At 40.8% G+C, this 13,168-nt stretch overlaps 1 protein-coding gene across 1 annotated transcript; it reads left to right on the plus strand.

Moving 5' to 3' along the window:
* Nucleotides 1–2,036: 2,036 nt before the first annotated feature.
* Nucleotides 2,037–5,163, plus strand: LOC121322971 (adenylate cyclase type 5-like). The gene is made up of 2 exons (XM_041263635.1): nt 2,037–3,584; nt 5,152–5,163. The coding sequence occupies exons 1-2, from the start codon at nt 2,595–2,597 to the stop codon at nt 5,161–5,163; spliced, it is 1,002 nt and encodes a 333-aa protein (XP_041119569.1). The 5' UTR covers nt 2,037–2,594.
* The last annotated feature ends 8,005 nt before the right edge of the window (nt 5,164–13,168 follow it).

The raw sequence follows: 13,168 nt of genomic DNA on the forward strand, positions 1-13,168 counted from the left end.
GGAGGATTGGCAAATTATATTTAAGTAAAACCTTCTAAATCAGTGTTTTAAATCATGGCATCATACAGTCTTACCAGTCCAGCAGTGTCAGCATCAGTCTTACCAGTCCCATCAGTGTCAGCACATCTTAGCAGTCCCAGCACCTGTCTTACCAGTCCCAGCAGTGTCAGCACCAGTCTTACCAGTCCCAGCACCAGTCTTACCAGTCCCAGCAGTGTCAGCACCAGTCTTACCAGTCCCAGCACCAGTCTTACCAGTCCCAGCAGTGTCAGCACATCTTACCAGTCCCAGCACCAGTCTTACCAGTCCCAGCAGTAGCCGCACCAGTTTTACCAGTCCCAGCACCAGTCTTACCAGTCCCAGCAGTGTCAGCACATCTTACCAGTCTCAGCACCAGTCTTACCAGTCCCAGCAGTAGCCGCACCAGTTTTACCAGTCCCAGCAGTAGCATCAGTAGCACTAGTCTCAGCATTAACATCAGTAGCAGTGAATCAAACACATGTCTCAATGAAGGTATAAACCCATCTAGTGATTTATATTTATAAGTTCTATTCTTCTTGTCCTTTTAATATGACAGATTTCTGACTCTGGGAATACGGTAATTTTAAGTTGGTGTGGCTTTGCTGGGAGACAATTTGTTTAAAAAAATATGGGTCTTTACATTTCAAACATTATCCAAGGTGGGTCACCGGCTGCAGAGTTAGCGACTTACATTGCTGTGCAGTTTGCATGAATAGACTCCGGGTTTAAAGATAACCTTCACCTTCCTAACACATACAGGACATGCAAAAGTTTTTTTTAGACACAAATTCGATTTTTGCCTCGGTAAAAATCTATTCTTAGCTACAATCCTGGCTTGCAAGCTAGCAGCCTGCTAAGTGTTAGCAGTGCTTTGTGAAACTGGCCCTAAATCTCCTAGTGACTGTCCAACTAGCACCTAAGGGGTTAATAAAACAAAAACCTCGCTCCTAAAATCGATCTGTTTAACTAGCCCCTCCCATTTAGAAAAAAAAAACGCTCTATGCGCTGAAGCTACCCACTTTTTGACAGGCACTTAGACCAATGAAAATTCAAGAGTGAAAAGTTACCCTCACTGAGCACCCAATAACAGATAGAAGGGAGGGCTATCGAATCAAATTTGGTTGAATGGGAGTACAAAGAGCCGCTGAACAGGGATGCGGAATCAATACAGTGTGTGTGTATCCGTAATATCCACGGTACAGGGAGCTGCGCTATAAACACAGGTTACACACTGAAATGATCCAGTTTCATTTCTGTACCGCGGAGAACTGCCATATGCTGAATGAAAAACAAGAGCTCGAATGCAACAGGACGGAACGGGAGGATCTTTGCTGCATGATTTACTATGGATAAATACAAACGTCGACTGCCTGAAATGTTATAAACGATATACAGTATGCTGTACACGAACACGCTGATTGATCTCCCGTGGTTTTACTTGACAACACAGACGCATCATCACTTTATTTTCAATCGCAAAACCATTCTTCATTTGGAAGACGTTCTATGTTAAACAAGCTCTTGCGGAAGCCGAATGAAACTCGTGGAGATTTGATAGATTTGAGCTTTATAGAAAATGTAGGAAACGTTCCCCAGTAAAGGTGCCAGCTCAGGTGTGAAGCAGCAAGCAGTGGGTAAGCAAGCGGGCGATGACGAGAACCGCAAGACCACCACGAGCCGAGGTGACGCTGTTCATTGATACATAGTTTTATTCTAAAGCAAACAAACCTTTATGAAAATGAACGGAGAGCTACATCCAAAGCGCCGTCGCTGCAGTTTGAGCTTGCTTCGGTTTAGCTGACGTTTGGTGATTTTGTTTCACCGGCCCCTCAACTGAAAACAGGATTGGTATTTTGATATTTGCAGGACACCTTGCACTTGAAAGGATTCACGAGTCAATTATTGGAATGACGGCATTGAGCAGCTTCACCGCCCAGTCCAGGAGTACCAGATATTGCATGCAAAGGGAATTCATTCTCACAATTTGAATTTGATTTGATTTTAAAGCTGCACTATTTGCATTATTATTATTATTATTATTATTATTATTATTATTATTATTATTATTATTATTAATACAGATGTCTTCAAGGTAAGATACAAAGAGTTAACTAGCAGAATCTTTACAGTGTAACTGATTTTACATTTTTGGAAACAATGTTTTATGATCAAATATTTTCCCTTGAACTTAAAATTATTTTTTAGAAATACATATGCATCCCCCAGAACCCTTTAACAGTAAACATGTGTTTTAAACCTTCTATTTCTATCTTAATTGCTCTGGTATGTGCTCCTGAGTATTGAACTGTAAAAACTTCCATAGTTATATAGTTTAGAGTAAATATTTGTCTGGAAGATTACTGAACTCCTTTAAGAAATTGTAATAGATAGTTGGCCATTATTATTTATTATTTTGTAATATTTTCAAAACAAAGACTAAGTGGATAGCGGTTCTGGATCACTAACACCGTGCTGAAGGAATGGATTCCCACTGCTGTGTTTTGGCTCAATAATTAAATAACCAATTGCATATCAATCTCCTCGCCATTTCAAGCTGGGTGTGTATCTCAGATATGTCCCGATCCAACAGCGTGAGCCCTCCAGGGTTCACTGCCCCTGGACCTCAGGGTGGAACTGAACATCGCTCTGCTTGGAGCGACTCCCAGTCCAGAGCCAATGGGTGCCCTTACTCCACTGAATCAGCTGCCAAGAAAACCAGGTCCAGCAGCAGGTGGAGGGGAGAAGAGGATTTGGAGCGGCACCCAGGAAGGCCCACAAGCACTGTGAGCAGAGTCAGCTTCAGGTCCAAGTCTGCATGGCAAGACAATGGAGAGGAGGGCCGTAACAACAACAGAGCAGCCCCAAAGCAGGATGGGGAGCTGAGAGCCAGGTCCGTGGAGCTCGGGCTGGAGGAGAGGAGAGCCAGGTCCGCGGAGCTCGGGCTGGAGGAGAGGAGAGCCAGGTCCATGGAGCTCGGGCTTGAGGAGAGGAGAGCCAGGTCTGTGGAGCTTGGGCTGCAGGCTCAGGACGTGCAGTTCTCCATGGCTCAGTGTTGCAGCAGCGTGTTGCAGATCTTCAGATCCAAGAAGTTTCCGTCGGTGAAGCTGGAGAGGCTCTATCAGCGTTACTTCTTCAGGCTCAACCAGAGCAGCCTGACCATGCTCATGAGCGTCTTGGTGTTGCTGTGCCTGGTGATGCTGGGCTTGCACTGTGCAGGGGGGGGTTACAAGCTGCCCTATGTGGTCGTCTTCACCGTCGCCATTGCGCTCATCATTGTGCTCATGATCATATGTAACAGGAATGGGTTCCACCAGGACCACATGTGGATCATCTGTTACCTGGTCATCTTGGTTGTCCTTGTGGTGCAGATCATAGCAGTTTTGCTGGTGGAGCCCAGGAGTGCCTCAGAGGGGATATGGTGGACTGTCTTCTTCATCTACATCATCTACACACTGCTCCCGATCAGAATGAGGGCCGCCGTCGTGAGTGGAGTCATTCTATCAGCTGTGCACCTGGCCATCTCTTGGAAGTTAAACCAAGTGGACAGCTATCTATGGAAACAGGTAAGAATGTCATTGCAACTTGACACATCATATTTGACTGTCACCTTTAGATCATTGCAATCCTTCAGTTTTTTTTTTTTTATAGAATGTGAGGGAAAGGTTTTGCTCTTTAATTTGCTGTACTGTCAGCTGCTGTTATACTTTTAATTTTCAAACTAAGTGGTTTACATAAGAAGAAAAAAATAGACACAAGTTTACAGAATTCAAGGTTGATTAGCAGCCTGTTTGCAGTTGACTGGAGAACTTTTATTTTACTGTATGTATGGCACACTTACATTTTTAATAACTCTAGCAGCTTGTGTACAATAAATGACTCTGTATTGAATACACTCTGCATGTTCTAGTCTATAGGCGCAAGTGAGACGATGACAAACTGCTCACATTTCCTCCACAGAAAGCAGTCTCTTGCATCCTTCGTTCCTACAGAACAGGAGATGTCAAACAGAACTGTTGACCTTTTTCTGCTAATTGCTTACCACTACTTCAGACTAATAAATTATAACACAGGTGTCTTACCAGGAGTGCTTCTGCAGCATAGTGGATGTTTTGTTATTTTATCTTCTTTCAAAACATTGACAAAAAACACAGCAAGGGAACGTTCCTCCGAAGTGGTTTAATTAGTCTTGAAATTCAAAGGGGACCTGATGTGCCTGGGTTATATTTCACTTATGGCTAATTATAAATTCCCTGTGGTTGGTATGAATCACAATGATTTTACAGGTGTTATGCTGAGCCTGGATTCTGGATAACTTGTAAGCTATGGGAGTTTCAGTGTCCGTATTTATATGTTAGAAATACAAATAAATACAGAAATCTCCCAGGTTTAGATGTATCTGTTAATACAGAAATCTCCCAGGTTTAGATGTATCTCACTCTGGGCTCCATCACAAGGCCTGTTGACTAATTAATTTGCAGACTCTGGATGGATGCTATAGCTTGTTGGTATGGAAACCACATTTCTTTCTCACCATTACCACCGATATTGCTCAGAAAATACTGTTTCCTTTTCCTGACTAAAGTTACGTGGGAGTGGACAATGATTAGGAAGAGCTAAATTAATTCAATCTCTTTTGTAAACGACTCCTGTTCTGAATAGAGCCATGAGCATTCTCATTGGTTTATACACCATAGGACTAGATCTTTATTGGTGCCTAATGGTAAACCATTCTGTATTTCTGAATACTTCTACAATGCTTACAATAATTCTTCCAGTTTTAACTGATAGATTATTCCATCCATATTACAAAAATAAACTCTCTCTAACAGACTGTGCAAGTGTACAAGGCAGAAATATGCTAAGAAGGCAATGCAATGTACATTGTCACTGAAAAGTACAATTTGTTATTCAGTGTTGGAGTAATTGACCTGGTCATAAGAAGTAAGGAAAGTGAATATATCCATAAAATAACATTGGAAGCTTCTTCACTTGAAGCTATTACTGCAGTTTGTGTGGTGCTTTCAGATAGGTCTTGGAGTCTTATTTGAATCTACTCTTAGTTTTCAGCATCATATTTCAACTGTAGTTAAGTCTGCTTATTATCCTCTCAAGTCCATTTGTGTTTTGCAGAATCTGATGTAGAAATTTGAATTCATGCGTTTGTTTCATCCCGTCTGGACTGCTGTAACGCCCTGTTGGCTGCTCTACCTTGCAAACTTATCAGTTGCTCACAGCAGGTTCAGAAAACGACTGCACAAATTCTGACAGGTACAGAAAGATTTGAATATGATGTAGTTTTTTTAAAAGTAGTGAGTAGTTGTTTCTTGATGAAAGAAATGCACGGTCCTTTTCTTCAGCTATAAGTTTGGTTTATTCAATATATACAGGTTTAATTCTGGAAACAAAAAGAACGCTCAATGCAAAACAGTACAGATCACACTTTCATATGCAAACTGCACGCTGCAAAACAAAACATAACAGAACAAAATAATACAATGCCGTACTGTAGGTTTGATCCTCCAGGACTTTCTCAATCGACAAGCCTCCAATACTAGTCTTATGGAAGAGAGAAGTGAGCTGAGCTGAGTGCACCTTGATTAAGTAGCCACTGACCTCACCCCCCTTTCTTCTCTTTGTGGGTTCGGTCACCATGGGCAACCCCCTGTGGAGAGACTCCTGTACGTGTCATAGAGAAAACTGGTTCTGGCTCACACTGCCTCAGATGGTGTTATCTTGGTGTGGCCCTTTGTTCCTTTATGCTTAACCCATGTTATCTCTTGAATGCATCGGTTCCTCCAGCAATGTACGATTGTGTTTATTCCAGCAGTCAGACGATTGTCGTCAGTGCAATGAAATGCAATCTCGCATTTACCAGTTACTATACCTCCTCTGATAATCTCCTTTTAAAACTAACACAGTGTATAAACCTCCAAACACGTGTATCTTATATTGCATTCAAACTTCTTTCCATGTTATCCAACATATGCCACTTTTAGAAATAAAGATGGGGGGGTCCTACCACGACAGGGTCTCCCACAAGGTACCCAGAGCTGCCTGCTGTCCTCTTTGCTGAGTATGAACTCCTTGTACACCCAAGTCTAAACTATCATGCTATGGTCATTACAATGTGTGTAAGTATTTATCATGCATGGTAGTTGTGTCTCTTGTGTTTCAAGCTACAAAAATAATCTTAAAAGAGCATGTTTCTCCAACAGAACATATTACACCTATTCTTATCCGCTTGCATTGGCTTCTGGTGAAGTACAGAGTTATTTAAAAAATGTTATTAATGGCATTCAAGGCTATCTCTGGAAACTGATCTGCTTACATTAATGATATGCTTTTACCTTCTGTCCCTGGATGCCAGTTGAGATCTGCTGATCCTGGGCTTCTGGTGGCTCCAATGAGAAAACGCAGCTCTTGTGGAAGAGCTTTTAGTCATTATGCACCTGTATTATGGAACATTGTAAGTTTACAAACGAGAGGAGGCCATTCGGCCCATCTTGCTCGTTTGGTTATTAGTAGCTTATTGATCCCAGAATCTCATCAAGCAGCTTCTTGAAGGATCCCTGGGTGTCAGCTTCAACAACATTACTGGGGAGTTCCAGACTCTCACAATTTTCTGTGTAAAAAAGTGCCTCTTATTTTCTGTTCTGAATGCCCCTTTATCTAATCTCCATTTGTGACCCCTGGTCCTTGTTTCTTTTTTCAGTTCGAAAAAGTCCCTTGGGTCGACACTGTCAATAGCTTTTAGTATTTTGAATGCTTGTATCAGATCACCGCGTAGTCTTCTTTGTTCAAGACTGAGTAGATTAGGTTCTTTTTAGGCTTTCTGCATATGACATGCTTTTTAAACCTGGAATAATTCTGTCCGCTCTCCTTTGCATTCTTTCTAGAGCAGCAATATCCTTTTTGTAGCAAAGTGACCACAACTGAACACAATAGTCTAGATGAGGTCTTACTAATGTATTGTACAGTTTTAACATTGCTTCCCTTGATTTAAATTCAACACTTTTCACAATATATCCGAGCATCTTGTTGGCCTTTTTTATAGCTTCCCCACATTGTCCAGATGAAGACATTTCTGAATCTACATAAACTCCTAGGTCTTTTTCATAGATTCCTTCTTCAATTTCAGTATCTCCCATATGATATTTATAATGCACATTTTTATTGTCTGCATGCAGTACCTTACACTTTTCTCTATTAAATGTCATTTGCCATGTGTCTGCCCAGTTCTGAATGCTGTCTAGATCATTTTGAATGACCTTTGCTGCTGCAACAGTGTTTGCCACACCTCTATTTTTTGTTTTGCCTGCAAATTTAACAAGTTTGCTTACTATGCCAGAATCTAAGTCATTAATGTAGATTAGGAATAGCAGAGGACCTAATACTGATCCCTGTGGTACACCGCTGGTTACCACACTCCATGAGGTTTCACCTCTAATCATACTCTCTGTTTCCTACATGTTAACCACTCCCTAATCCATGTGCATGCATTTCCTTGAATTCCTACTGTGTTTAGTTTGAGAATTAATCTTTTATGCAGGACTTTGTCAAAAGCTTTGTCAATGTCATATGTTTTGCAATTATCCATTGTCGATGTTGCATCCTCAAAAAAATCAAGCAGGTTAGTTAGACACGATCTCCCTTTCCTAAAACCATGCTGACTGTCTCCCAGGACCCTGTTACCATATAGGTAATTTTCCATTTTTGATCTTATTATAGTTTCCATAAGTTTACATATAATAGAAGTCAAACTTATTGGTCTGCAGTTACCTGGTTCAGTTTTGTTTCCCTTTTTGTGGATCAGTATTACGTTTGCAATTCTCCAGTCTGTCGGTACAAACCCTGTGTCTAGAGACTATTGCATGATCTTGGTTAGCGGTTTGTAAATAACGTCTTTCGTTTCTTTGAGTACTATTGGGAGGATCTCATCCAGGCCAGGGTATTTGTTCATTTTAAGAGCTCCTAGTCCTTTTAACACTTCTGCCTCAGTTATGCTAAAGTTATTTAAAACTGGATAGGAACTGGTTGACATGTGGGGCATGTTGTCCGTATCCTCCTTTGTAAAAACTTGTGAAAAGTAATCATGTAATATATTTGCCATTTTTCTTCGTCCATGATTTTGTCATTTGTATCTCTTAAACATTTAATCTCCTCTTTGAATGTTCTCTTGCTGTTATAATATTGGAACAAATTTTTGGAATTGGTTTTAGCTCTGTTATTTCTATTTCTCTCTTGGCTTTTCTGACTTCCTTTTTGAATTGCGTTTGCAGTTCCATGTACTCTTTCTGTGTACTTTGGTTTTGGTCCCTTTTAAATGCTCTAAGTGCCTTTTTTCACTGAATATTTTTTTAATTAAACCATTTGGCCATTTTGTTTTAGATTTTGATTTGTCTGCTTTTGGGATGTAATTGTTTTTGCACCTCTAGTATTACATTTTTAAAAAACAGCCATCCTTTTTCTGTGAATATTTTCTTTATTTTACTCCAATTTGCTTATGTTAGTCTCTGTTTCATACCTTCATAGTTTGCCTTTGTAAAATTGTAAACCTTAGCTTTAGTCATTACTTTTGGGGTTTTAAAAATGACTTCAAATGAGACCATGTTGTGGTCTGAGTTTGCCAATGGTTCTCTGACCTCTGTTTTAGTTATTCTGTCTCGTTATTTGAAAAGACTAGCAGCTGGGCTTCAAGACTATTTTTGATGTATAGCGCTACCCCTCTGCCTCCTCTGTACTGCCTGTCCTTCCTATACAGTGTATACTCACTAATATTATATTCAGCTCCATCCCTCTCGGATAACCACATTCCTGTAACACCTGTCACATCGTAGTTACCTGTTAATGCAGCAGCTTCACGTTCTAACGTTTTGTTTTTGAGACATCTAGCATTTAAATAAATACATTCAATGGCTGTCTTACCCAAGTTGTTACCCTTATTTTGATGTGGTCTCCTTTCTGTTTTTTTGTTGATTTCTTCCCCTTTCCTTTTTGTCCTTGCACTAGCAGTAAATATGCACTTGTAATGAAGCCCTTGCAGTTCTAATCCCAGCACATCTTTCCAATTATCAAGTTCTGTTTTCATCAAAGCTGTTCATATCCCTTTATAACTACAGCCCACTCCATTGTCCTCGTAATTTCTTCCAATAGTCAAAATGCCTTTTTCCCCATAGGAATCAGGGACTGGTTGAGCAACTGACATTTAATAAGAAATACTAATAGCACATCTTGGCCTTAATTATAATAAGTGCAGTGTCACAAGAACAATTATCTGAAAGTTGCAGTTGAGCACGCTGATACATCTGTTGGAAATACAGCATGAATCTAGATAGGAACAGTTTGTTGAAAATGCCTGTAATGCAAATATATTATAAGAGGATTTGCTTTTGAAACCTAAATTCTTATTTGCTCTTTGTGTTTAAGATTTAATTCTGTTCATTTTGAGAAGCTCTTTCCCAAATCGATGGTCGATCCTTATTTACGGAGACAGCCTGTGATTTCAGGAGATTCCATTGGTAGAAATTCAGCTTCATTTGAAATATATAACATTTTCCCATTAAAAATCCGGGGTGGTCTTTCATGGGGCTGTGCAGATAGACACATGGGGCTGTGCAGATAGATAGACACATGGGGCTGTGCAGATAGATAGACACATGGAGCTGTGCAGATAGATAGACACATGGAGCTGTGCAGATAGATAGACACATGGAGCTGTGCAGATAGATAGGTACATGGGGCTGTGCAGATAGATTGATAGAAAGATACATGGGACTGTGCAGATAGATAGATACATGGGGCTGTGCAGATAGATACGTAGGACTGTGCAGATAGATAGATAGATAGATAGATACATGGGGCTGTGCAGATAGATAGATAGATACATGGAGCTGTGCAGCTAGTGCAGATAGATACATGGGACTGTGCCGATAGATAGATAGATACACGGGGCTGTGCAGATAGATAGATACATGGGGCTGAGTAAATAGATAGATAGATGGAGCTGTGCAGATAGATGGATACATGGGGCTGTGCAGATAGATACATGGGGCTGTGCAGATAGATACGTAGGACTGTGCAGATAGATAGATAGATAGATAGATACATGGGGCTGTGCAGATAGATAGATAGATACATGGAGCTGTGCAGCTAGTGCAGATAGATACATGGGACTGTGCCAATAGATAGATAGATACACGGGGCTGTGCAGATATATACATGGGGCTGAGCAAATAGATAGATAGATGGAGCTGTGCAGATAGATAGCCCCATGTATCTATCTATCTGCACAGCTCCATCTATCTATCTATTTGCTCAGCCCCATGTATCTATCTATCTGCACAGCCCCATGTATCTGTGCAGTGCAGATAGAAACATTGGGCTGTGCAGCTAGATAGATTCCTGGGGCTGTGCAGATATACTGAACAAAAATATAAACGCAACATGTTAAGTGTTGGTCCCATGTTTCATGAGCTGAAATGATACCAGAAATTTTCCATATGCACAAAAAGCTTATTTCTCTCAAATTTTGTGCACAAATTTGTTTACATCCCTGTTAGTGAGCATTTCTCCTTTGCCAAGATAATCCATCCACTTGACAGGTGTGGCATATCAAGAAGCTGATTAAACAGCATGATCATTACACATTCTCTCCATTTCTTAATAATGAACTTTACTGTGCTCTGGGGGATATTCAATGCCTTGGATATGTTCTTATATCCTACCCCTGATTTTAGTGCTTTTGACGAACCTTATTCCGGATTTGCTTTGAATGTTCCTTCGTCTTCATGATGTAGTTTTTGTTAGGAAATGTACTCACCAACTGTGGGACCTCCCAGAGACAGGTGTATTTAACCTGAAATCATGTGAAACACCTTAACTGCACACAGGTGGACTCCATTCAACTAATTATGTGACTTCTAAAGACAACTTGTTGCATCAGAGCTTATTTAGGTGTGCCATAGCAAAGGGGGTGAATACTTCTGCAATCAATTCTTTTCTGCTTTATATTTGTAATTAATTTAGAACAATTTGTAGATTTTATTTTTCACTTTGACATTATGGACTTTTTTGTGTTGATCAGTGACAAAAACTCCTAATTAAATCCATTTTGATTCCATGTTGTAACACAATAAAATGTGGAAAAGTCCAAGGGGGTGAATACTTTTCAAAGCCACTGTAGATACATGGAGCTGTGCAGTGCAGATAGATACACGGGGCTGTGCAGATAGATACACGGGGCTGTGCAGATAGATACACGGGGCTGTGCAGATAGATACACGGGGCTGTGCAGATAGATACACGGGGCTGTGAGGTGCAGATAGAATCATGGGGCTGTGCAGATAGATACACGGGGCTGTGCAGATAGAATCACGGGGCTGTGCAGATAGAATCACGGGGCTGTGCAGATAGATACATGGGGCTGTGCAGATAGATACACGGGGCTGTGCAGATAGATACACGGGGCTGTGCAGATAGATACACGGGGCTGTGCAGATAGATACACGGGGCTGTGTGCAGATAGAATCATGGGGCTGTGCAGATAGATACACGGGGCTGTGCAGATAGATACACGGGGCTGTGCAGATAGATACACGGGGCTGTGCAGATAGATACACGGGGCTGTGAGGTGCAGATAGAATCATGGGGCTGTGCAGATAGAATCATGGGGCTGTGCAGATAGATACACGGGGCTGTGCAGATAGATACACGGGGCTGTGCAGATAGATACATGTTACGCCTGTGATCGTGTGTCATGTGCAGTCACAGGGTTACGCTTTCACCGGATAGTTACGGCATCTTTTCTTCTAGAAGTGGGTTCAATTAAAGTCGTTTTTATCTGGGTTGTACGTGATTATGAGGTGCTCCGTATTCTCTGGTAATAGTAATCTGTATAGTTTGGTGTATATGTGAGTGTTATAGTTGGCTTGTAATCTATAGTACGGTGTAGTTTATAGTTTTTTATAGGTAGTAGACATTGATTTACATCTGCTGGCACATTTACCTTTAATGTATTAATGGTCAGCTTTGCTCTCGTGGTAAATGTTTTTTTTTTTTTTTTTTTTTTTTTTTTTTTTTAAGTTATATCTTTTAATAGAGAAAATATTAAAAAATTGCTAGACATTTCATCCAAGCATTGATGAAGAACAGAGTCTAGTGAGATTTTTGTTCCAGTGAATGGGTACAACTCCAGGGATGCCTTTCACCACAGGTATTCATAGAAATTCAGATTTAAATTACACTGGGGAGCCAACTAGATTTCACCACTGCTGTTTTCTATAAAGAGTTTGGCATTGATTCGCTGCAAGCTATTTTTAGGCTCGCTGGTGTATTTTTAGCACAGACTTATTCAATGAGGCATTCCACATGTCCTGACAACTTTCATCTTTATTCTACTTCTGAAAATAAATCCCTGGGCAGGGACTAGTGTAGGCTACAGTATACCATAGTTCAGTAATGCAAACCCATCGCAATAGAAACGGGGACTAGTGTAGGCTACAGTATACCATAGTTCAGTAATGCAAACCTATCGCAATAGAAACGGGGACTAGTGTAGGCTACAGTATACCATAGTTCAGTAATGCAAACCCATCGCAATAGAAACGGGGACTAGTGTAGGCTACAGTATACCATAGTTCAGTAATCATCGCAATAGAAACGGGGACTAGTGTAGGCTACAGTATACCATAGTTCAGTAATGCAAACCCATCGCAATAGAAACGGGGACTAGTGTAGGCTACAGTATACCATAGTTCAGTAATGCAAACCCATCGCAATAGAAACGGGGACTAGTGTAGGCTACAGTATACCATAGTTCAGTAATGCAAACCCATCGCAATAAAAACTGGCCAAGGGGGAGACACCACTGTATAGCCATTCCATGTAACCGGGACTGATTGTTACACTTGAAATTGGATCAATGGCAAGCCCAAGATCTGAGTGCTGCTAAATTCATCCTAATGTGTGAGAGTAACACAGTGCCATCTTTATAATGGATCCACACTGGATCTGCCAGACTGTCAACCGATGGGTCAAACATTGTATTACCGTTGTTTCATGTAGATCATTTATGAGCACAGTGATAATCAAGAGGTTAGCAGGAAATACTTTCCTGTATGTACGAGCGGGGAAAGAGCTGGGGCCAAAT

Source organism: Polyodon spathula, chromosome 11 (assembly GCF_017654505.1).
Source record: "Polyodon spathula isolate WHYD16114869_AA chromosome 11, ASM1765450v1, whole genome shotgun sequence".
Lineage (NCBI taxonomy): Eukaryota > Metazoa > Chordata > Actinopteri > Acipenseriformes > Polyodontidae > Polyodon > Polyodon spathula.